The sequence below is a fragment of the Urocampus carinirostris genome, chromosome 3 (assembly GCF_059441175.1).
Source record: "Urocampus carinirostris isolate Australia breed hairy pipefish chromosome 3, RoL_Ucar_1.0, whole genome shotgun sequence".
Lineage (NCBI taxonomy): Eukaryota > Metazoa > Chordata > Actinopteri > Syngnathiformes > Syngnathidae > Urocampus > Urocampus carinirostris.
In genome coordinates, this window is record NC_142351.1 from 25,713,043 (window position 1) to 25,739,003 (window position 25,961).

General features: G+C 37.8%; 1 protein-coding gene and 2 long non-coding RNA genes across 4 annotated transcripts in view; 1 reads left to right on the forward strand and 2 right to left on the reverse strand.

Moving 5' to 3' along the window:
- Positions 1-245: 245 nt before the first annotated feature.
- LOC148369280 (uncharacterized) overlaps positions 246-25,961 on the reverse strand; it is a 34,240-nt gene continuing 8,524 nt past the window's right edge. Inside the window, exon 3 of one of the 2 annotated variants that reach the window (XR_015849992.1) lies at positions 246-2,011. This is a non-coding gene — a long non-coding RNA (uncharacterized LOC148369280). Of the gene's footprint in view, positions 2,012-5,934; positions 6,060-25,961 lie in introns of those variants that run through there. The other variant, XR_015849991.1, reaches the window with a different exon arrangement.
- On the reverse strand, positions 13,189-15,520 carry hoxc4a (homeobox C4a). Its single transcript, XM_088331234.1, has 2 exons — positions 14,979-15,520; positions 13,189-14,491 (listed from the first exon to the last, which is right to left on the reverse strand). The coding sequence occupies exons 1-2, from the start codon at positions 15,439-15,441 to the stop codon at positions 14,127-14,129; spliced, it is 828 nt and encodes a 275-aa protein (XP_088187360.1). The 5' UTR covers positions 15,442-15,520; the 3' UTR covers positions 13,189-14,126.
- On the forward strand, positions 15,616-24,768 carry LOC148369282 (uncharacterized). The gene is made up of 5 exons (XR_015849993.1): positions 15,616-15,831; positions 23,511-23,621; positions 23,706-23,781; positions 23,883-23,933; positions 24,005-24,768. It is a non-coding gene; the product is annotated as an uncharacterized LOC148369282 (long non-coding RNA).

Here is a 25,961-nt window from a genome sequence, read left to right on the forward strand (position 1 = left end):
GAGGCGTCCTGTCAGGGAGCCCGGTGGGTTTAGAACTCGTGGTCAGAGAGTTCCAAAGGCTCCATGATTAATGGGGAGGAACTCAGAGGGGGCAGCCAGGGAGACACTTTCAGAGGAAAGACTGTGCAACTTGAATGCACAAATGGGAGGAGTTTTGCCAAAGCAGGCTTTAGCCTGACTTGTTTTCTTCTATACAGCCTAGAAAATGTCCAGAGCTAAAAAAACAAACAAACAATGAAGCAAAAGTCATTCAAAGCAAGGATTATGTTTATTGGGTATGGACAGTATGCAAGATTTAGTCAACAAGTGTATCAAAGTACGGTTTAATTTGAAAAAATAATTTACACCCTTTCAATATGAGCACTACTCTGCTCATTTCACATTTAATCTGGCTACTATTTACAACACACCACATGCAACAATAATCAACATTCACAAATTCACTGATATTCTTCCTTTTTCATTACATGCTGCATTAAATGCTCTTGAAATTGCAGTAACTCAGCACTAAGCATGGCTGCTTCATGTACAGTAGTTTCATTAAAATGTGTCACTGCTGTGTGCTAGGGGATGTATGATGTTGGATGCTAATGAGTGGTATTGAAGTATCATTGCGTTTAAAATTGCTGCTTATGAGTCCCAGGGCCACTTTGCAGTGTGGAGATGATGATCTGGGCCGGAATGGAAAGGCCATGGCAACGCATGAAAGCACGAGCAGTGTTTTGGGAAAGAAGAGCTACATGACTTTCTAATTTTGGGAAACATGAGCCATGATTCATCCCCTTTTTTCAAGTGAAAATTACACAATGAGTATTTAAAACACAATCTGGCTAGTTCCTTGGCTCGATACTAATTGACCAATTTTGCAGCACGTACTAACCCGGTCCATGGATGAATTGACGTCCATGAAACTAAAATTGTATGTGGCTGAACATTCAGTAAGGGGTAAATGGGAAAACAGAAAGTTCCAAAATGTAATATTATCAAATATTAAACACATTGGTTCATTCAGTAATACATTCTTTATCTTCTGCCACCTACACTGTACAGATGTCCTTTTGCAGTATGTCCAACTATCGATGAAAGAGTTTCTGTCCAATAGAACGATCTTGTTCATTAGAATGTCATCATCAGCATCAGGTATCACATTTTTGTGGAAATGTTTAAACATATTGCAATTTTCATTCACTTCATTTGAATGATGAATACGGATTGGAGTGTTTTGCATTACGAGTGTGGCAATGGAAGATAAAATATATCAAATTTTATTTCAAGACAAGACGGACATGTTATTCACAGCTCAGTCCAAATGTCAAAAAAAAAGGCTCAAAATATCTTGAATATTTTCTGACCCATCAATATAATCAAACTTTCTGGGTTTTGGGGTTATTTCGATCCAAATGCCAAAGTTTTGCAAGACTTCTTTAGCCAAACAGTTTCTTTTAAAAAAAAAATACCCCATGGTTTTGTGTAAAACGGCACAGTAGTTCATATAGTTTTTTTAAGATGACTAAACTTTTAGGGATGGTTTTTAGATCAAATATCCCTATTTTGGGGGTTGTTTTGAAAAGTAAGACCAAATTACTTAGTTTGTCGATAACAAACTTTTGTCGATTGCGCCAAGCCTCTTTCTAATATCTTATACAATACACACAAAATTTGTGGCGTTATATTACAGAAAACAACTAAAAATGTTCATTTTATTTCAAGCAAAATTAACCAATCTTCAGTACAGTTTGTGCTGAATAAACCAGGATGTTTGGACGAATAGACCTGTTTAGTGGATCAGTCCTCTCTTGACCCCAATTGGGTTAAATCTGACCCAACTAATTTTCAAATGCAACTGAGCTATCTGGTATTTCATTATAAAGTTCTAGAAACAGATCTTCACGTGTTGATCTATGAATAGTAGGTGGCTGGAAGGCTCCGCGAGAAACCGTCAAATTCCTCTACGAGCTCTTGAAGGTCACACGAATTTCTCTCTGGAGACGATCCCGTATTCCATCCCTGTCTTGAAAAAGAAGAGAAAACAAAGATGTAACAAGTCTACCAGGATAGACTGAGGATAATGAGGGTCCCTCATCCATTCCTAGGTCTTAAGTCACACTTGAGATGCACAGCAATTCAGCCTGACGATGATTTTGTAAGATCGGGTAAGGTTGGTTCCCAAAGCTACATTCTGCAGGAAACATCTGACTCTGTTCCGGCTGCCTGACAGGCCACATTAATCACCACGAAACGCACGGGCACACCTGCCACAGCCCCATCTCAGTCACTTAAACGCCACCTGAAAATAACCACCATTTAAGATTCCACTGGACATATATATTGATAGCAATATTGTGCACTGGGTTAATGGGGACTTAATAAGGCATGTGTGACATAAGACTAAGAAGTGCTTTGAAACACCGGTTGGAATCGAAGGTAATAACGTCTTGTGTAGCCGTTTGTTATTCAACGTCCTAATTTGTCTGGAGAACTCCATGCAAGATCTGTAACATATGCTATTCACCCATTAGTATCCAAGCTATCTCTATAACAATGGCGTCAAACAAGCTCATTGGTGGATCATTTTTGGGTCTATAAAAAGCTGCTAAAGCCGCAATTTTCCGAAACGGTTGATAACCTGCCTGACCAATTTACTTCTTATTCTCAGTGGTGTTAAAGTGGCATCTAATATGATTAATTGAATGGAAGCAGACCACAGACTAACTTCTACAGTATAGATATGCGCTGTATTATTTGTTGTTGTTGTTGTTGTTGTTTTAGGAGGGTGGGTGTGAGAGGGCGTTAGTTACAAACAAAGGTTAAGTTGTAAATTGTTTACCTGTGTTTTTCTTCCCATTCATGGTGTTAGCCTATAAAGTCCCGTTCTTGTTTGGCTATCTATGGGGTTTCTTGTTTGTCTCATATGGCGGTGTGTATTAAGTTCATGTTTTAACTGAGCAATTATTTTGTGCCAGTTCTGGTGGTAGCTTGACAAACTGTTCCAGGTTCTCCGTCCTGTCGACTCAGTTCTCGATTGTGCTTGAATTTGACGTCAACAATGACTATGTTTATAAGCAAGGAATAGTCAGATTAAGATCAAAATATTGCAGATTATTTGGGTTTTGTAAGGCTATGTTAACTCACAGAAAAATAAATATTCCCTGTGGACTGCTAATGGACCAATTCAGAGAATTGAGTTACTCATTTTTATAAAATGAGGATAATTCATGTTGAACCCATTTTGTATATACTATTCTACTGTAAAAACTATGTATGACTATGTGCCTGCCTGAATTCTTCTTTGGCCGTTTTTTTAGTTGCTGGTGCCGTCTTAGTCTTGAAGTGCAGAAACAAAATGAATTATGCATGGAAACTCACTAAATAAGCCTGTTTTATTTCTCTGCTATGTTTTCTTGTTTTTTTCTGTTATTGTTGCAAAATGTTAAAGCTGTATCTCATCGAAAATGTCCAAGCTTTTACTCAGCAATGTAAAAGCATAACCATTCGAAACGCAGCAATTAAGGAAACTTTCAAAACGTTAAGAAAAAAAATCCATGATAAATCATTGGTTTTGGTGAGTTTCGGGAATAAAATCATCTTTTCAATGCTAACGTTAAATTCCCCTTCCAATTGGGTCATTCCCAAATTCCAGGTTTAAAGAGGTTAACTTCCCTTAAGAGTCAAGTAAACAGATTGGTACCAAAACCCAGATCCTGATCTAAATCCGCCGATTCTTCTGGGAAAAAAACACACCCATTACCAATACGGGTATTTTCACGAGGGTTACATTCCAAAAATAACCCGAGATTGGCGAAATCTGTTGTGTAAAAACATTTTTTTTTAAATATAAAATTAATACTCTATTATACATTTACTGTAAATCAAACAACAAACCTTTGTTATAGGCCCAAACGTTTGTTCAACAAATGAAATAACAGTATACTTATTATTTATTTTTTATTTTTTATTTTTTATTTTTTTATTTTTTTAGAAATGGTTATTCTCTTAGGAACTGCCTAATTTTAACCCATCCATGATAGGACGAACGCAATATATAATGAATATCAATGATGCAGTGAGACTGTGAAAGGTGAACGGTTTTATGGCGAGGGATTACTGCATTATCAATTGTATGAGGTTGTTTTAAAGTGCTTATAATGAGGATGCTTGCTTAAACTGTACCTACATATGTTCGATTGTGATTAGTTCTGAAAACCCAATCTTTGTTGCGTGACAGTTGAGCATATTTACAAACCCACACTTTATATTTTTACTCACACTCAAGAAAATATTTAAATCACTAATCTCACATGCCGCAACAAATTATTTTTACTCATCAAAGGACAGAATGAACAGATTGTCCCATTCTGAACAAATATTTCATTCAACTTGTTTGTTTTTATGCCATTGACTGTTGGTGAACATAATCAGCATGCTGAAGAGAATATAATATATGGGTGTCGTGGGAAAACTATTGACCAGATTGCGCCAAAACGTGTTTGTGGGGTGTCTTTTCTTGGTCTAAATCAGGGGTTTCAAACGCAATTCAGCTGAAGGTACGGTCTGGGTGAGGTTGGGCCAAATGGGGTTCTCAACAAAAACAGCACTGATTAAAATCATTCAGCTGTTATTAAGAGGATATTATTAAGGTTTTATATTTGGCCACTAGATGTCGCTGTTATGTGTAGTCCAAGGAAAAATACAAACTGAGGAGACGGAAAGTGAGCAAAAACCACCCTTTTTCTTCCGATTTTTACCAAGCCATTGTCAAAGGAAGACAAAAAGAATGGATTTTTTTTAAAGGAATAAAAAATAAGAAAAATAAGCAGAAAGGGAAAACGGGGATAAAAAGAAAAGGAGGGGAAAAGAAAGCAAAAAATAATGGAGAAAAAGGAAAGAGGGCAGCGAGGCGGCGCAGTGGTTAGCGCATGTGCGGCACAGTTCATGTCTTGGGAACCTCCTGCGTGGGTTCAAATCCAGCTCCAGACTTCCTGTGCGGAGTTTGTATGTTCTCCCCGTGCTTGTGTGGGTTTCCTCTGGGCACTCCGGTTTCCTCCCACATTCCAAAAACATGCATTTCAGGTGAATTGGCTGGTCCAAATTGTCCCTAGGTGTGAATGAGCGAGTGAGTTGTCTGTCCCAGTGTGCCCTGCGATTGGCTGGCAACCAGTTCAGGGTGTCCCCTGAACACTGCCCGATGATTGCTGGGATGGGCTCCAGCACCCCCGCGACCCTACTGAGGATAAGCGGTGTAGCTAATGAGATAATGAGAAAAGAAATGAAAAAAATAAAATTAATGAATGAGGAAAAAGGACAAAACCTCTCTTTTTTGAGTTTGACTTTTTGTCTTATTTCTGTTTTTGACTTTTTTTAATTTTCTTTTTTTATTTGCTTATTTCTTTTCTTTTCAAAAGTAATAAGGTGTGCTTTGGTCATTTTGAGTCTCCGTATATGGACAAAGTATATTTTGTCTCCTTCCATTGTGCTTTTGGCACTCGTTTTCAGCGGTACATCTAGTGGAAAAATCAAACACACTGTCCCTTTAACTTTCATGTTAAGGCTGGAGCCTCAAACTATTATCCCGGGGGCGGTTGTGCAATTAGACCCCATGCCACGAGTTTCAGGCCCCTGGTCTAGATTGTCATCCAAGCCTTCAATTATTCAATTGAAGATCTTGTTGCCTCAACCAGGTTCAATATGCGTGAAACGAAATAAGAAGCCATGATTTCTCTCATATCAATGTAGGGTTCACTTTGGCTTTTTCACGGAGTGGGCTGTAGCTTGAATTGAGAAATTGAGAGATGCAAACATACTGCGGAGATTCATTGAGCATCACAAATATACTCAATTTTGGTGTGGCATTTGGTACGGGTCTGCAAAGAAAAGATAGATACAAGTAGAAATATAACATTTTAATGCGCATGAACTGTTAACAATATTTACCGGGAAGACCTAGTCACGTGTGTGCAACTCAACCAATGGCTGGGCTGCGTTAGGACCGAACTCATCTGCTGTCATCTTGAAACTATTTTGTCATCTAAGAGGCGCAGCTGCACACAGTCTTTGTTGGTCTGTTGGAAAAATGAGGAAACAAATGAGGTGGTAAATTTGGGAATACGATGAGTGGGGAGGGAAAGGGTTGCCGGTAGCGCCAAATGGCAGCGAGGAGACAAGAGACGTTGATTTGTGCAGATTCCTCAAATGTTGGTAGCCTATTCCCATTATTCCTAATATTGACGTCAGGTTTATTTATTTTGTTTTCTTTTTTGGAGGGGGAAGGGCTTTTTGTTCTGTTTTAGATTTATGAAATCGTGTACCATTTAATGATATAATCACAGAGTGTATAATTTAGAGCCTCTTAGTGCTTTTAAAAAATCGCATTGAAAAAAAACATATTCATTTGGATAATAAACATAAATTAATAAACTATCATGTAAAAGTTGTTTTTTTATTATCGTAGGTGGAGAAGTGTGTTTTACTGAACATGAGGCTATAGAGGCCCACCTAGAGGGAGATAAAACATTTGTCCGCCATCTTGCTACCGTGCAGTGTCGTTTCCTTCCCCTTTTCCATTTTTTCTAATCATTTGCTTATTTTTTTCTTTTTTAAACTTATTTCCTTTTCGTTATTTTCTTTCTTTCTTTTTTAAATTATTTTCCTTTTCCCCGCCTTTTTTATTTCTCCCTTTTTGCCTTTTGTTTTTTCCTTTATTTCTTCTTTTTGATTTTTCTTTCCTTTCTCCCATTTGTCCCTTTTCTTTTCTTTCTTTTCTTTTTCTTTCTTTCTTTTTCTTCTTTGGCAAAACGCTGTGCCAAACTGTGTGGTTTGGTGACTTTGAGTTTCCATAATACAACCCTCTTAAATTTAATTGCACCGCACAATATAGTGCAGCTATCCGTCATATATCACACACTGTCCCTTAAAACATCCCGAAAACTGTTGTGATTACATTTTTATTTTCTATTATGTTTTTTATCTTATTCTAAAACAGCATATGTGTATGTTATCTCTTCCTGGGAAGTGGCCAGAAAAAAAGGCTCAACTGAGACGAAAAGTTAGTCCTTTTTTTTGCATAAATTATTTTATTGACCAGTTACAGTGGAGAGTGACGCTGTCTGCACGCCCGTAGGTCATGGGAATTCGATTACACAAGATGGCTTATGTTTAATGTATTGCTCCCACACTGTTCATGGCGAATATTCTTTATTTTTTTAAATCTTTTTATATTTTTATGATCTCACAATATTTTGGCGTCTCGTCACAATAGTTTGGAGAGGGGCATCTTTACGCGTGTCTTGTGGTGGGTTGTGCGCTCAGGATTGCATATTGGAGAAGCGCCTCCTTCCACAGCACGTTCTATCTCAATTTCCCATCACCATATTGACTTGACTGACATATTGCATTTTGCTTTTAAGGTGGCACTCCATCTGAAATCGCCTGTGTTGTTTTCATATCTATTAAGTAAACACATAATCTGCTAGAAATTGTTTTATAAAATAAGATTGTTTTCCCCCATGTTAATTTTATTCACAAAGGAGGCAACGTGCAAGATGCGTGTTAGTATCTTTAGCACCGCCGCTGCTATTTTGTCATTATCAGCAACGAGCAACGGGGGGTGGAGGTGACGAGGAAAGTAATTAAATTACTCTTGGAGTCTTTTCTTGCATCTCGCATGCACCCTTGAACACACGCTCTACATTTGCAATAGGATGTGTGATATACACGCTCAGCAAAGCCATGATTTAGCTCCTGTGCCTGCACCACGATTCTCCGTGAACTCTGTTTGAACTGCCTGTGTAGCAATAAATCATTTTTCTCCTTCATGCTCGCACAGACTCAAAGTGCGCCCCCCTTTATAAGTTCGTTTCACCCCACTTTTCTCTTTGACTCCCTGAAAAATATAAATATCGTTATATTTCAGTAAACGCTTTTGAAATTATTTTGAAAAGAAACACTGCTTAGAACGTCATCGCTTGAAAGTGTTTAAAAAATGCCTATTTTTCAGTGTTCGTCTGTGTGGTTCAGGCATGGGGAAAAAAAGACGGCCAGGTAAGAATAAGACCTTTGAAGGGGCTTTAATGAGCACTGAGGATACTCTGGGTTAAAATGCTGCATAAAATGGCGATAACCTGACTCCTGGCGCACAACACACATGCACGATACACACGACACACACAAGATTTATGGATCCGGCGCACTCACATGGGTGTAAACAATGTGGAATCTGATAAAAGGACTGAAATTTGCACGGCACACTTCATAAGTGAGCCAAAAACACTGAAAAACGCATGACACATTTTTTTACAAAAGCTTGCAAGTATATGCACAAACATTTTTTATTTGAAACAAAAGTGATTGAACGGTGTCCAAACAAGGGCCCATAGACAATTGGCAGCCCACCCACCAAAAGGAGTATGTCAGTAAATTTAAAAATGACATTTGCTGGAACTTTTGGGGTGAGGAGAAAGGGACGGTTCCAACATGATTTTGTTTCATTTTTACCAAAATAGTATCATGAGGCTTTAGCTTTAGAGGCAAAATTTGTGGAAAAGATGAACAGTCTAAGAAAAGCTCATTGAGAGAGTGGATCTATTTTTATTGGATAAAGAGTTGAACAACCACAACTTAATTAAATATCCCAAACTTATTCATCATAAGATTCATCTTGCTTGTGTCAAAAAAACCATTAAAAAACACAAAATAAGATTGATGCATGATTTACTTTTTGGAAATTTAGTAAAGTTGAAAAGTGTCAAAGGCTAATAGAGTTTTTTCCCACCACTTTGTACAAATTGATACCAATACTATTGTCATTAACATAAATTCCAGGCACCTGTGCCAATGGTACATTTCAATCTCAACCCTCCTCCCCAAGGAGATTTAAACTTTTAAAAATATACCATATTTCTAAATATTACCTTTATATTTTTCTTCAAAATTTATAAATAGAAAGAAAATCAGGCAAACCATCAATAACACGGCTTACTTTTCACGGTTTTGTTTCTTCGGGGATTTATGTCATGCGTTTTCTTCTGCATTCTTATTGACTAAACATTCTCCTGCTTATTATAATCTATAAACTAGAATTAGATCAAATAAGAAATTGTTTATAAAGGACTTACATTTGCCTAATAGATGCTTGAGCTTGTCAAATGACTTGTTCTTTGATTTTAGTGTATAATAGTGTATTTAATTGGATAATAGTTGTTTTAAAAAAGGCGTTTCAATTTACGAATTTTTACTCCAAGGGGGTGTTTTTTTGGAACATAACCCCTGGATAATCGAGGGATTACAGTATAATGTTCTGATATTTTTATCGTGGGTAGTCAACATTGATCAATGTTAAAGCCCCAGTGTTTATCATTTGACGACTAAATGCCACTGTACAGTTTAATGCGAACAAAAAACAGTGCCACAGAGCACATCGTAGTAGCAAGATGACAGACAAACGTGGTGTCAACCTCTGGCTCATGATTCCACTATGTAAGAGCAATCAATACATGTGTCTCGACTTATGATTTTTTACTTATAAAAATTAGTCTGTAATGCATTTCGCCTAGTATTCAAAACAATATTTTTATTGAACAATTGGTATTTGTACCACTACGAGGCACTTAATATTGCACAATGTCCTTTTAAGAGTATACAAAACCTTTAAAATAAGGTTGCTATTTCCACTGATACTAACAACCTGTATCTACACCTGCCTATCCCTCAGCAACAACTAGACAAGGACATCTCTCCTTGCAATCCCAAATAACACCAATTCAAACTACATACAATAATCACAGCATTATTTTGTTTAATACTAACAAAAAAAGATCTCAGGGTGTTATTGTCACTTCTGAGAAAAAAATATGTATATTCAAATTAAGAAACGAATAATTTAAATGCCGTGTTAAATTCAAGCCTTTAACACAATTTTTAAAGTTGTTTTACGGCACCTGCAGGTTCAAAATGGCGGACAATTATTCCGGCTTTTCCTAGCTGAGGCTCGATTGTGTAAAAGATATACAATTATTTTCGACCAACGAGGATTTTTAAAAAATATGATAGTTCTTGTATTATTCCTCATTATTTGTCAGTGGTTTTTAATTTTTTAGTGAATAATGATGTTTATTTTGGTTAACTCTAGAAAGACTTTAAAATACACTATTTTAAGAGAATATTGATTAAAAACGTCAGCGCAGACTTGAGTGATGATAATTCTTTAGAATGAATGGTTATGCCAAACATTCTTACGAATTTTCATAAATGTACAACTTCAAAAATCGAAATAAAAAGGTAAGCTGTTGCGATGCTTCAACAGAATTTTGACATCAAATTGACCCGGTTGTTCATTACAGCGAACACAATTAAATATGCCGATCGAATATCGAATAACATGCCACAATGACATTCATCCGAGTCATTAAAGTATATTTTTTGCTTCACGTCTGGTGCAGCGTTCAAGTGCATCTGCGACTTCTGAGTGGGGTTTCATATCGCTTGCAAATCAGATGGCTTCTGGCGTTTTGAAATGTGTGTTTTATGTAAATGAATTGAGAACAAAATGGACGCGGTGCATCTGCTAGCCGGCAGAAAAGATTTACGCGTTTGTGACACACCCAGTTGTGCTGGTCAGTGCACACACAAGCAAGGCAGCAGAGTGACCTTTGTTTCAACTCGCAGCCTTTTATGCAGCTGCCACCACTGCACACAATAACAATAATGCACCTTTCATCACTAAGCCAAGCGGCTGCACAGGCACTCACCTGAGAGCACCCTGTTTGTTTTGTGTGCAAATGAAAACATCAGCTATGCAACTTCATATAGATTTTTTTTTCACATCCACGTTGTTGTTCAACCATCTTTTCAGCAGTTAGTGTAAATATTTCCATGTATCTTCCAAGATAGAGTCTCGAGGCCCGAGGCGGGAATAATTCAGTGTGAGAGTGCCAGTGTGCCATTGGAGTCGGAACTCCCGAGTGATTCAACAGTCACGAGAAAGACCCACGGGTACTAAAAGAAGGGAAAAAAACTGATCAAGTGTTTAGGAGTTTAAAATAGTGTCTTTGAAACGAGCATGCACACGTCTCTGCTGAGTGCTTGCTGTCTTACCTGCAGCAGCGATCTGCTTCATTGACTCTGACTAAAGACACATTCAAACTCAAGCATTAAACGGAAATGACAAGAGAGTGGTATTCTGACGGGTACGACACAAGGCAGCCTGACAAATACAGGCACATGCAAATATTTTCAAAACATTCTACTTGTGAACAGTGACTTACTGTTTAACTTTTAAAAACCTTTAATCCCATACATTACCGGGATTTAAAGTCCAAATATGAGTCACTACACACATATAAAACGAGTTTTGCACGAAAAAATGACCCCATTTGCATGTACCAGTACATAAACAACAGTATTTTGTTGTTGTTATTATTGTAACTGTTATTATTATTATTGTCATGATGTTGTTAATAATTATTATTTGTAGTAGTATCATTGTTAATATGTTGTTGTTTTATTTTTATTATATAAATACAATTTAATTCCCTATTAAATTGATTTTCTTAGTAAAAGTATTCATAATTTCGATCATGATGAATTGTATTTTCATAAAATATACTAACATTAAAAACATTATATAATATAATTTTTTTATCAGTAGTAGACTATTGGTAATAGTATTAGTCGTGGTAGTGGTAGTAGTGGTAGTATTTATCATATCAATTATATTTATTTATATATTATTATTCATTAATTATCTGCACCGCTTATCCTCAGTAGGGTCACGGGGTATATACGATATATATATATATATATATATATATATATATATATATATATATATATATATATATATATATATATATATGTGTGTGTGTGTGTGTGTGTGTGTGTGTGTGTGTGTGTGTGTGTGTGTGTGTGTAAAAAAACAAGAAAACAGACGATACTTATTTGCGTGTATATACTAACATTTAGGTTATGTGTTTTATTTTTTCGTCATTCTTTTGGAAAATGCCACGCATGATGTCTAAATACAGAAATGATACACAGGCCATTGCTTCACTGAATCTTTCATCCATCCATTCTCTGCACCGCCTATCCTCTCTAGGGTCGCAGGGGTGCTGGAGCCCATCACAGCCATCTCAGCATGCCAGCCAATTACATGACACACGGAGACATACAAGCATTCACACGCTAATATGGACTGGCCAATTAATCTGACATGAATGTTTTTAGAATTGGAAAGGAAACCAGAGAACCCGGAGGAATGAAAAATCCACACGACGAGGCCGCAGTAGCTGGAATCAAACCCTGGACCCTTGCACCACGATGCTTCGCACTATTCAGCCGCCAGGCCCACTGAAATTTTACAAACTGGATTTATTCTTTTTTTTTGTACCAGCGTGCAGATCACACAAGAAAAGTATTTTACCTGCAGGTAAGGTCAACTAAAAGTGATGCTCAATTCGTGGCCGACGAGTAAAGCACTCGCAGTAAAGAAAAACAGTGGAGGCCAAGGGGACCAGAGTTTGAGTGGGTCACAGGGTGCTGGGATGGCTTTTATTTGACCATCCAGCTTGAAATGAGCCTAATGGGACAGAAAATGTGTCCTCGGTGTGAACTCGGCCTTCTCCGATGCACATTTCCCCCCATTGCCACCCCAAACTTCAATCTACCTTTTCATGGAGGCGACACTCAGGCGACACATGGTATAGAGGGAAAAAATAAAAAGGAATTGTGGGGGTGGAGGGTAGCTGCATGCTGACTGCAGCGAGCACATCCATTTCTCCAACGTGTCCACCAACATAAAGGCTCCTTCGGTCATTTTTCAGCCGCGTCTCATCGCTATTCTGCGTCTGAGCATGCTCAATATGCAGCCGTTAACCATTTTGCTCCATTATCATCTCCAAACCTGCAGCAACATTTAAAACATAATTCTGTTTATTTCTTCGCCTATCACAAGGCGTGTGCAGCTGTGATACAATACTAAAGAACGGCTTTCCTTTTTGATTTCCCAGTACACCCTATTAATGCACAATTTCACACATTTATATTAAAAACGTAAAACGTTCTATCTGAAAATAATGAACCTATTTGACAGCATTGTAAAATTAAGAATTTGACTTCACTGTATTTTTTGTGTTTCCATAAAACAAGGAAAAACATCTCCATTGCAAATACTGATCACGTGATGCTACTATTGCCATTGACATCTCCTGAAGCATTTTGCGAATAGTAATTTTATTCACTTTTGTTTTAGTGAAACGCCAACGTGGTTATCTTTGAACTGTAGATAAAAGCAGGGTGACTATTTCCGAAAACATTGTAGACACTGCAAACACTCTAAATCGATTCGCATGCAGCTTGGTGTTTAAATCACGCACGTACATACATGCGTATAGAGTGCAACAATAGTTGATATAAATAAATATAATATAAAAAAAATATTTATTTTTCAACACTCACGCAATTGTTTAGTTGGCTTCAAATCTAAAATCGGCCTACAGTTTACCAACGAGTCAGCAAATGTATGAAAACTAGAAGATACTCACTGTTTTATTGAGCAATATGATGAGCACAGTACACTAAACTCCGTTTATTGCAGTTCACAATAATCCGTTTTTAAAACGTCCTAAACACAACACCAACACCACAAAAATTAAATAACAGGCAGGGAAAATCCTGTTTTTGAAATACACGAGGTAATTTTCACATTTTTAAACCTTGACATACACTTTCAAGATCAATTGCTTTTTTTAATCCTTCCCCATACAAAACATAACTTAACTTATATTGTTTCAGTACTGTTTGAAATAAATAAATTGTGCATTTCACCTGGGCAGGGCACAAAATGGCCCACAATTATATTTGGATTAACCATCTGCAATTTTCCCGTAAATCACAACATCATGAAAACACTACTTCAAAACAATTCAAATAAATAAAACCCTGTATCGCGTATAAAATAATGCATCGGTATTCTCTGTACAATCCATGCTATACAACATGCAATTTATATAACGTTGGACTTCAAGGAAACCACACACGGTCGCTATGAAAAAACAAAAAATATAATAATCGTTCTATAAATAAGCAGTTCTGTTTTTTTGTCCTTCCCCTGTGTCGTCCATTTTTGATATTTTTGTTTATAACCTGGTAATATCTTCTCCGTGCGGCGCCCCGCTCAGTTCCTCCGAGGCCGCCGTGTTGGTGGCCGACGAAGGGGCCCCTGCACCGACAGAGCATCCCGCGTTGGATCCGGACGACGACGAGGACGACGAGCGCACTTTGGTGTTGGGCAGCCGGTGGTCTTTTTTCCATTTCATCCTGCGGTTCTGGAACCAGATTTTAATCTGGCGCTCGGACAGGACCAGGGTGTGGGCGATCTCGATGCGCCTCCTCCGAGTCAAATAGCGGTTATAGTGGAACTCCTTCTCCAGTTCCAAGACTTGCTGGCGGGTGTATGCTGTCCGAGACCGCTTGGGTTCCGTCCCATTGTAGCCCGAGTTCACTGGGCGAGGGTGGGGGGTTAGGAAGGAAGGACAGAAGAAGACCAAATAAAGGAGGGGTAAACATGGATGTGACTTGAAAGATTTATGGGATATTTAGAAGGCAACTTTGCACGTTAGCCTTGAATGTGAGGAGCCAACTAAGATAAATTATTAATTCAAGATTAACAAAGCTGGATTTCTTCTTCTTCTTCTTGTTCTTCCCACAACCCCTTCTGATTCTCACGTCCCTTTGCTCTCTCTCTCTCTCCCTATCCATGGCGCAATACATAACAGCAGAAGCCACATGGTGATACGGCTGCCCTGAGTATACCTCGGCTATAAAATTTATGGTGGGTGTAATTACCAATGCCGAGTCGTAAATCCGCCTCAATTGTGCCATTTCAAAAGGCTTCCCCTGCTATCGGAGCAGGGGCTGGCAACGAGAAGGGAGTAGGGGGTTGATAAAGGGGGCGAGGGCTGACATAAACACGCGAGTTTTTCGCCTACCGGTGCTGACGTGAATCTTCTTCATCCAGGGGTAGACCACGGGCTGCTTAGACGAGGCGGCGCTGTTGGGATGCTCCGGGAGGGCCTGGTTGCAGGCGGAGGCTGCGGCTGGCGGGGTGGCTGGGGACATGGATAACTGGGGGGTCTCGCACGTTGCGGGCTGGCCCTTGCCTGGGAGCAGGTGCGCCGAGTGGGCGATGCCTGCGTGCCCCCTCGGCGTGTCGGGCTCGGGGATGCTTGCACAATTATACTGACGATCTTGGTAGGTGGCCCTTGGTGCAGCGTACAAGTCCTGATGGTGATGCTGCTGCTGCTGCGGTGGCTGCTGCTGGTAGCCCGGGTCCCTGGCGCGGTAATATTCGGGACTGTGCTCGGGGATGTAGTTGTTTTGCGAATATTCCTCGCATGGAGGAAATTTTGGATCAATGTAGTTAGACTCCATCAAATACGAGCTCATGATCATTAATTTCTGGAGTGGGAAATAATTTTTCTAGCTTTGTCGTTTTTCTGCTCCATAAAGCCCTCCTACTTGCGAGCAGCCCTGTAAAGTTACTTTCCCCACGTGACACAGACGACCAATAGCGAAGGACCTCGAGGTACCCGGATAAGAAACCAGTGATGTTTAGCATACCTCCAGTAGACATGGCGTACTCTCTCTCTCCCTTCCGCCTTCGTTCTCGTCCTCTCTCTCTGCTTGTTCTAGCGAAGCCATTGATCTTGGCGACAAAACTAGTAGCTTACTTGCTGACCAAGGAGAAAAACTAAAAGGCAACGGTCTCAATTATTCAAGGCGACAATATCGCTCTTCTGCCGAACAACAACATAGAAGCTTGCATTGAGTTAATTAATGAAGGTAATTATGGAGCATCGACATATTAGATGGCAGTCTTTGGTCGTATGAAGGTAGAAGAGTAGCTCAACGGTAAAGGAAAACAACTGATCTATTATTAGTCAACTAGTTGCTTTTCAGCATGTCAATAACTGAAAACTGTTTGCATCAAAGCAGGCATGCCAAACATATGGCCTGCTGTCTGCTAGCTGGACCCAGCCTGTTGGTTATATGCAGGGTTGGGGTTACTTTGACTGGATTACTTTCAATTACTTTTGGATTACTCCAATACCAAATATGCTAATAAAAGACAAAAGAAACTAAATATGAATAAAATTACTAAATTTTGTGCAGGCTTGGCGAGTAAGGGAATACATGGAACCGCAAAAATGATGTTGGCAAGCTGTTTGGATTTATTTTCATTTTGTTTCTGTCGCATTATATGTTAGTTTTGCCGGAGATCAAAGACAGGAGAGAAGCTTACCACGTGTTGTGAGTCATAATTTTATTCATATTTAGTTTCTTGTCTTTTATTAGCATATTTGGTATTGGAGTAACCCAAAAGTAATTGAAAGTAATCCAGTTAAAGTAACCCTACCCAACCCTGGTTATATGTAAAAAAGAGAAGCAAGTGTTTCGGTCATTTCTATCAAATTTTATGATATTTAAAAAAGAAAAGACAACTAAATGCTTCCCCTGGTTGCTAGAGCAGTACTCAACTCAACTTTATTATTTTTTTTTAAAACGGCCACAGCTCAAGACAAAATGTTGTACACGACTAAAACATATTTACCAAAAAGTAGATAATATACTCTCAGCTTTAGTAGGCCAAGCCTAGTAGTTTATAGTCTAAAAGAACGACACTATGACAATTAAGGAGACAGTATAGTTATTCTTAATCATAGCTCCCTTTAGAGTTTGAATAGTGTGGTGTGTAGCTCCAAAACTAAAAATAAACCAGTTATGCATTCAATGGCAAATATGAAAATCATTTTTTTCCCATAGCTTGTGACTAAATGTGTTATGCTTCAAAAAGATCCCTTGTCATCTCTGATGACAATATCTAGGGCAGGCATGAATGATAAAGCATAATACTGAAGAACTACAGTAAGCTAAACATTTTAAGTAGACATTCTTTTATTGAGCTGGCTCGCCTGAGAACAAAAATTCAGAATCTTGCCTCGAGAGCCAAACTAAGTTTAACATCCCTGATTAAAGGCACAGTTTGTAATATTCGAACACCATATTTAGCTGTAATGTGTAGTGCAGGGATCTCAAACTCAATTTACCTAGGGCCCCTGGAGTTGGGGTCAGGGTGATGTTTGTCCAAATTGGGTTTTCCACAAAAATAGGTTGGATATAAACATTCCACTGTTTTCTTATATCATTTTTTTCAAATCCTCCACACAAAATAAGAACTAAGAACATTAAGAATTCATATAAATATAAATCAATCAGTAATAAATTAATCCATAACTAGCTAGGGCTACACTCAAAGGGACAGGGTGTATTATTAAGTGTATCTTAGTAGTAAAATGTAATTTATTACAAAAAAGAACTAAGACTTATTTAAATAATTAGCAAAAATACATAAAATATTGCATGGTTTTTAAATTCTTGTAGGTCAAAACATTTGTTTGAGACTTGTTTTCGTTATCAAGACAGAATTCTACAACATCCAGTGGATATATAATACACACTACCCTTTAACTTTCTTTTTACGGCGTCCTTTAACCATCATCCCGAGGGCCACAAATGCCCCCCCGAGCAGTAAGTTTGACAGCTGGTTAAGTACAAGTGAAAATGAGTGCTACAATGCACTAAGAATACTAACTACGGAGACTCAAAAGGAACAAACCGCACTACTTTTCTTATTTTAATTTTTCCCAGCCTTTCTCAGATAAATAATAAAAAGAGAGGACCAAAAGAAAAACAACACAAAAAAAGGACAAAAAATAAAATAAAACTAAGAATGAAGGGGGAAAAATTGAAAAACATGAAGAAAAAACAAAATGAAAATTGAAATAATAGAAAACTTAAGAAAAAGTGTATGAAAAAAAGCTAGGAAAGAAAGAGCTTTTTTGGAGCTACCAGCAGAATCATTATGGCGGAGAATGATGTCAGTTCTCTTTGGGTGAGCCTCATGTTACGTAAAATAAAAGTATTTTTCGACCTACTAGTACTTGAAAACTGCACGATTATATGCTAGTTCATGTACTTTTGCTTATTATTCTAATCAAAATTGTATTCTTTTTAATGAAGGAAGTTTTTACCACTAGGAAGCGCTAAATGATCCACACTGTCCTTTTTTATATTAATGTATTACCTTCCTTAGAAGACTTTCAACATTTGTGTTTAAAAAACGTTTTGCCAAATGTCAGAAATGCGTCTCACGTCTTAATTCGGTGAATTAGATATATTTGGTGAAAACTATAATATTGGTCAGCCCACACACGCTGGTGCTTACAAGTATGTATTAGTTTTTGAGAATGATGTGAAAATGCCAGGTTTGTTTTTAAGAAAGCATACTTTGTGTATTAGAAGTTATAATTTCGAATATAGAATGTTTCAGTCCCACGTCTGTACTTTATCTTTTTTATTTGGGATATAATTATCATTTTTGTTTATTTAATTTTCCTCAACAGTAACTGAAATATATTAATACGGAAATTACTAAAATAACATTTTCAGAATGAAGGATTTTAAATGAAAAAAAAAATTACTTTTATTAATTGATAAAATGCTCGACAGATTAATCGCATATGAAGATAATCCATTACAACCAGTCAGGGTCATTTTTGATATTAAAAAAAGAAAAGAAGTAAACTCATTAAACGACGAGGCAAAGGGAGTTACAGTTGTAAAATTATGTCTATTTTCAAAGGTTTTCAATATCTGTTGGTTGGTTAAATTAACTATAGGCCTGTTAGGCGCACCATTTCTTGTGGTGTGTCTTGGGCAAGCACAGCCTGGTGGCACCCACCCCCCTCTAGGTTATACATAGGTTTTCTAATTCAGAAACAACTGCATGTGCATAATGTAGAATACATTATACAACATGGGGTTGTCATTCACATCATACATTCTTAAAGGGACAGTGTCTATTATTTGACGACTGGATGTCGCTGTATTATGTATTATTGAAAACAAGGGCATACAATGGAGATTTCAGGCAAACTAAATGCCACGTTTTCCTTCTTATTTTTTAAACAACATTCCACAAGGTTTTTTGGAGGGGGTACAGTAGCAGCAAGATGGTGCACAATTATATCAACTCCCTTTATGTGGATCATGTTGTGTGAAACAAACGCAAATTTCACAACCTTCGAGTATGTTGAAAGTTTTCATTATAGTTCATATATTTTTGCTTGTTATTTAAATAACAAGTGTCAAATTCATGGTTCGGGGGGCAAATATGGCCCGCCACATCATTTTAGGTGGCCTGGAGGGGTTAAAAGGTCTGAAAGTTAAAAAATATGAAACGATCAAAAATTTCCCACAATGCCTGGAAACTACAATACCCACAGATTGACGGCTAAGTGCCACTGCATGGCAGTATTCCCATATCAATACCATCCATCCATCCATTATCTGCACTGCTTAGCCTCAGTAGGGTTGCGGGATGCTAAAACCCCTCCCAGCTGTCTTCGGGCAGTGGGCAGCGGACACCCTGAACTGGTTGCCAGCCAGTCGCAGGGCACACAGAGACAGACAAGTCACTCGCTCATTCACACCTAGGGACAATTTGGACTGGCCAATTCATGTTTTTGAAATGTGGGAGGAAACCGGAGTGCCACGCAAGCACGGGGAAAACATGCAAACTCCACACAGGAAGGTTCAATCTCATGACCTCAGAACTGTGCCGCACACGCGCTAACCACTGCGCCGCCGTGCTGCCCATATCAATACCAATGGTTGTAATTAGGAAATATATGATCTAAAAAATGTCCAAGAACATTTTGTTCATGTTTTAAGTTTATCACATATATGTGTAGTGACATTTCTTTCAACATTAATGTTTCTCACATGAATGAATAGTACATTTTACATGAAAGGAGTAATTGCATTAATTTTACATACCATTCATTTTCAATTAGTTACATTTATAAGTTACGTCAAACCCTTTAAGGAAAGCCATTACCCTTATGTGGCCCTCGGTGAGAATGAGTTATATAACACTGATATCAATGAATAATGTTTTTTTTTTAGTTAATTACGTTTTTTACCACTAGGAGCTGCTAAAAATGCACCATGTCCTTCAATGTCTGTAGTTTTTTTCTGCTTTTGTTTGGAGTTTTATTCCAGACTGGACCATATTGCAAATGTTCAAACTATGTTGTGTTAGAGGATTCATTCATTCATTATCTGCAGCGCTTATCCCCAGTTGGGTCGCAGGGGTGCTGGAGCCAATCCCAGCCTTATTTGGGCAGTGGGAAGGGGACACCCTGAACTGGTTGCCAGCCAGTCGCTGGGAACACGAACAGACAATTTGCTTGCTCATTCACACCTCGGGACAATTTGGACCGGCCAATTAACCTAACATGCATGTTTTTATTGGAATGTGGGAGGAAACCGGAGTGCCCGGAGGAAACCCACGCAGGCACGGGGAGAACATGCAAATTCCACACATGAAGGTTCAATCTCATGACCTCCGAACTGTGCCGCATATGCGCTAACCACTGCACAGCCGTGTATTAGACAGACTTTTAAAGAAGAAAATCAGTGATTTTTTAATTTTTTATTACTAAACATGCTACAAAAATATGGTAATTGTGTTGGGGCTTGGCGGGCTTGGTGCGATAAATGTATTTTATCGTGTAATTGTGATTTTATAGGATATTTGATTTTTAACTGGCATGATGTTTAGGGGTTAACCTGCGTATTGTAACATATATAACAACACATAAATAATGTGTTATTTTAGAAATACATATCAGACTTGTAACCCTTTGCGCCAATTAGTGACAAAAAAGGGCAGTGACCCCTGATCTATGGCACTCCAAAACAATTTACAGTGACTCTATTATTTTGTGTAAATGCTGTTTCAACACACTCTGTTCACCTTTCTAGTACAAAATGAATTGTGTTTTTTCCTTATTTAGAGTGTCTACTGAACTATAAACTTATCACCATTTGTGAATATTTCTTCAGAGAAGTCCATATGAAAAAAATAACATACTTTTTAAATTTTCACTATATTAAAAGGACCATTTGCATGATTTGACCAAACAATGTCCCAGTATGGTGTAGTGCAACAGAAAACAAGTACTAAAATGCACAAGCAAAAAAGCAAACTAGAGACTCAAAGTGACCAAAACACGTTATTTTACTCTTCCTATTATTATTATGATTTTGCCCAGTCTTTTTTAGGTTTTTGAGTACCTGTAGCAGCAAGATGGTGTTCAATTAGATGAGGCTAATGTTGTGTAAAATAAATACTAATTTCTCGACCTATGAGTATTTAAAAAAAAATCCAGGTTTATGTAAAAGTTTGTGTATTTTTGCTCATTCTTCAAATTTATGATGTGTCATTTGAGGTGTCCTTAAGAATTTCTCTATTAAGTGTGTGTTAAAAGTGCCAAATTGAGTTTTTTTATCTTACTTTTATCAGATCGAGGGGAACACATTTGGTTAGAAGAATGGGGGCTGGGGGGAGTGCTGGCGAATGACATAATGATCGTCCCTGCAGGTTTTGTTGTTGTTGTAGTTGTCAGTGTAGCATGGAAATGGTGAAAGTAAGAAAAGGTCTGCGTTAAGTAGAGTCCTAACCCAAACCCAAAGAATGATGGAAAAAGTTCATTTGAGTGCGTCTCAAAAATGCATACATCTCCTTTAAAGGTGCATTGGGTAATATTTGACTACGAGATGGCACTGTATTGTCTAATGTGGACGAGAATCTGTGCCGAACGTGAGCTCAGCAGTAAGATACCAGACAAACATGGTGGCGACTGCTACGTATGGATTAAGCGATGTAAAGAAATAAACATTTCTTGACCTATGAATGTTTATAAAAACGAACATTATCCAAATCAATGTTTTTGTTTTTAATGAATGAAGGCTTTTTTTGTACCTAGGAGACATTAAATATTTCACACTGTCCCTTTAAATCTTGTGTTTTTATTGAAATAGTTTTTTTTAACCACTGAGAGGCGCTGAATAATACACACTGTCCCTATAACCAATTACAAATCTGAAAAATATCCCACAAAAGATGTGAAACTCTAGCTTAGACGGCCACATCAAAAGAGGGGCCGTATCTGGTACCCAAACTGTGGTTTGCCCATCCTGCTCCAATCACACTCCTGTGTTACAACTCCAGAGGATGTTTACGGAGTGTGGTAATGTTAGACAGCTTGTGAGTCTGTGAGAGTTTTGGGGGTGTGCCTTATATTCAGGCTCAAACACACATCATCATTCAGAACAAAATGGCTTCTGCGTGTAAACATGAGCAAAAGCTTTATTGAATAAAGCAGGGGTGCCCAACGCGTTCCTTAAGAGCCGCATTTCCTGCATGTTATGGAGGTTCCTCATGTCTCACTCAGGTGATACAAATAGTCAGCTCAGTAGAAAACTGTGCAGGAGCTTGATGTCGATTTTAGTGATTAGAATCACCTGCATTTAATTACTCCTTTCATTTCGTTTTTAATAGAGTAATGAAACTACCGTAAAATTCGGACGATAAGGCCCACCAGATTATAAACCGCATCCAGTACAATTTTAAAGAAAAAAACGTTTTAAATACATAAGCCGCACCTGACTATAAGCCACATGTGCTCACATTGAAACATGAGATATTTACAAAAAAAGACGGTACGCAGAAAGAGTTTTAATAATATGTTATCTTAACCCCTTGACGGCATGCCGGTGGGCCGCCAAACTTTTGATAAATGAATATGTGTGTGTACGATGTCACCATTCACTCAAATACGTCATGCCACATATCATTAATAAGCCTGAACTCTTGGGATTCAAGATATTTCAAAATATACTCATCAGATAAATATCACGATCAGTCCGAAACAAGATATCGGAAATATTTAAAGCCAGTATTGCACACATATAACGTCGTCCGGCTTTTATCAATGTCTTTTGTGAAAATGGCTTCGTTACGTTAAGAACAATCCATTGAATCCAACCTTGTGAAATATTTTTTCCAAAACACACAATGCCACATGAGACGTTGCTTTTTGCAATCCGTTTGTTGCGCCACATTATTTCCATTTACTCATAAAATGACTCCCACTATGGTAGTTAGCCCTCCCCTTTCGATTGACACCTTTTTTAATGATGAAGGTCCGTTCAAGCTAGTTTTATTCATGCGCAAAGCACAAAGTTACATTTAACATGAGTCTTCGTTGACAAAAATATTCCACGTGTCTCACTTTAACTTTTATTGGTCAGGCGCCATCGCCATAAATTAGTCGCGTTATTGCATAAACCGCAGGGTTAAAAGCTTGGGGGAAAAGTCGCGGCTTGTAGTCCGACGTTTACGGTAGATATTCAGACGTAGCTAAAAATAAGTATTAGAGTATGGTTTTCAGTTGGCCAAAATATTTATTTAATCACCAATTGTTCTCCTACTTAAAAAAAGAGACCTGTAATTGTCAACATGGGTAAACCTCCAACCTAGGAGACAAAATGTGGGTGGGAAAAACTGAAAATCACATTGTTTGATTTTTAAAGAATTTATTTCCAAATTACAGTGGAAACTAAGTATTAAGTCACCTGCAAACAAGCAAGATTTCTGGATGTCAACAAGTTCTAACTTCTTCTAACGAGGTCGAACAAGGCTGCACTCGTTACCTGTATCAATGGTACCTGTTTTAACTGATCACTGGTATAAAAGACACATGTTGACAACTTCAGTAATTCACACTCCAAATGTCACTATGTTTAAGACCAAAGAGTTGTTGAAGGACACCAGAGACAAAACTGTTGGCCTGCACCAGCCCGGAAAGACTGATTCTACAAAAGGTAAATTCTTAGAAAACTGAAGAAATTTAAAGGCTCCTATTAGTAGCACAATGTTCGGCACTGTTGTATGTGTCCCCCTGATGAAGCCAGTGTATGTCCAGGCCCAAGTGCTGTTTGCTGGAGAGCATTTGAATGATCCAGAAGAGGGCTGGGTGAGTGTGTTTTGGTTAGATCAAACAAAAATAAAACTATTTGGTAGAAACATAGGTTCTTGTGTTTGCAGGAGAAAGCATGCTGAATTGCATCCAAAGAACACAATACCCACTGTGTAGCATGGGGGTGAAAATATTATGCTTTGCAGCGTTTTTTCTGTAAAGGGATTAGGGCGACTGATCTGTGAAAAGGAAATAATGAATGGGGCCATATATCGAGAGATTTTGAGGGAAAATCTCCTTCCATCAGCAAGGGCATTGAAGATGAGACATGGCTGGGTCTTTCAACATGACAATGATCCCAAATACACAGCCAGGTCCAGAAAGAAGTGGCATTTTAAGAAGCATTTTAAGGTCGTGGAATGGCCTAGCCAGACTCCAGATCTCAAGCCCCTAGAATCGCTGTGGAGGGTGTTGAAAGTCTGTGTTACCCAATGACAGCCCCCCAAAAAATCAATGCTCTAGAGGCGATCTGCATAGAGGAATGGGCCAAATAGCAGCAACGGTGTGTGAAAAGATTGTGAGGTGTTACAGAAAACATTTGGCCTCCATTATTGCCATCAAAGAGTACCAAATAAAGTATTGAGAAGATATTTTTGGTATTGACGGGATTCTTATTTTCCACCATGATTTGTAAATTATTTAGAAATCAAACAATGAGATTTTTTGCTGTGTTATTTTCCACCTCCTGACGCTCATTGTTGAAGTTTTCCCCCTTGTTGATAATTACTGGAAGGCATAATTATTAGTTGACTAAATATTTTTTCCCCCACTGTGTTTTGACCACGGTAAACAATGTCTAACCACATAAACACACAAAGGTAAACAATGATTGTGTTGCTAGTTTTCATGCTGGAGCTAAAAAATTATGTGATATCGCTGATAAGTTAAGAATTTTTGTGATTTGTGAATCAATCCTTTGATAAAAAATAGTAAAAAGAATCAAATTGCAAGCTATTTTTCCCTGCTTTTGTGAATACAGAGGTCACGCAATATCCTAAGTATCAGTATGATATCCCCAGTTTTTTGTGGGTCTGGCTTCCTTAAAGACTTTCCAAGTCCATCATTTTTCTCTTTTTCTGGTTTACATCCCCTATCCAACTTGGAATCATTGGTGCCATTTTTTCATGATTTAATTGTGATATTTAATGCCATTGCACATTTATATTTTCATTTTAAAATTGCTGGCTTGAACACTGACCATCCTTAGTTATGAGGATCGACCGATATGGGTTTTTCAGGGCCAATGCTGATTCTTTGTATTAAGAGGAGTCCGATATTTATTTGCTGTAAGAAATTTTTAATGATGCAAAATAAACTAAGAATATTTGTTATAAATCTAAACCAAACTTGAATTTCTCTCTGAAACCTTTAACAGTAAATAAATGAGAATTTCAACACAACTTACATAACTGGAATTGAACCCCGGATCTTTACGCCAAGGGGTTGCACTTTAATCACCCATGCCGGCTTTGAAAATCTAGTAACATATCAAGTACTATTACTAAAAATCTCTCAATTTGGTGCTACTCTTGTTCCTAGTGTTCCTAACATTCAAATAGCTGGCTACATTCTTCTTTATTTGCTTTTTTATTATATGTTCGCTTCATTTATCAAGATATATCATGAAAAAACACTTCTAACTTGCCATTGCCCTTTGACTTTTTCAATGCATATTATTTAATTTAGTGCTTTAGAAAGGGACAATATATATGACTTTGCATTTGAGTGTTTCAAAACCAATATCTAAACCAAGGACAAAATATAAAAAGCACATGTGGCTATCTGCATGATTATTTATACGTAAATGCATATTGCTGCTGCTATCCAAAATAATTTGTCTCTATTTTTTGTAATTTTTTATTTTTTCAGGAATATAATGTTTACGATGAAGAAATGCTTAAAATGAGCTATTTCTGTTTGAAATAGCAGCGACAATATGAAAAATTAGATAGACCTACATTATCTTTTTCCCTTGTGTATCGGATTAGAGACTACAGATAAAAAGTAATTTAAAAAAATAACAAT

Excerpts from the sequence above, each read along its gene's own strand:
- hoxc4a (XM_088331234.1), bottom strand. The coding sequence starts at position 15,441 with ATGATCATGAGCTCGTATTTGATGGAGTCTAACTACATTGATCCAAAA. Across the intron at positions 14,492-14,978 it reads GAAGATTCACGTCAGCACCG|TGAACTCGGGCTACAATGGG; the intron begins GTAGGCGAAAAA and ends ACCCTCGCCCAG.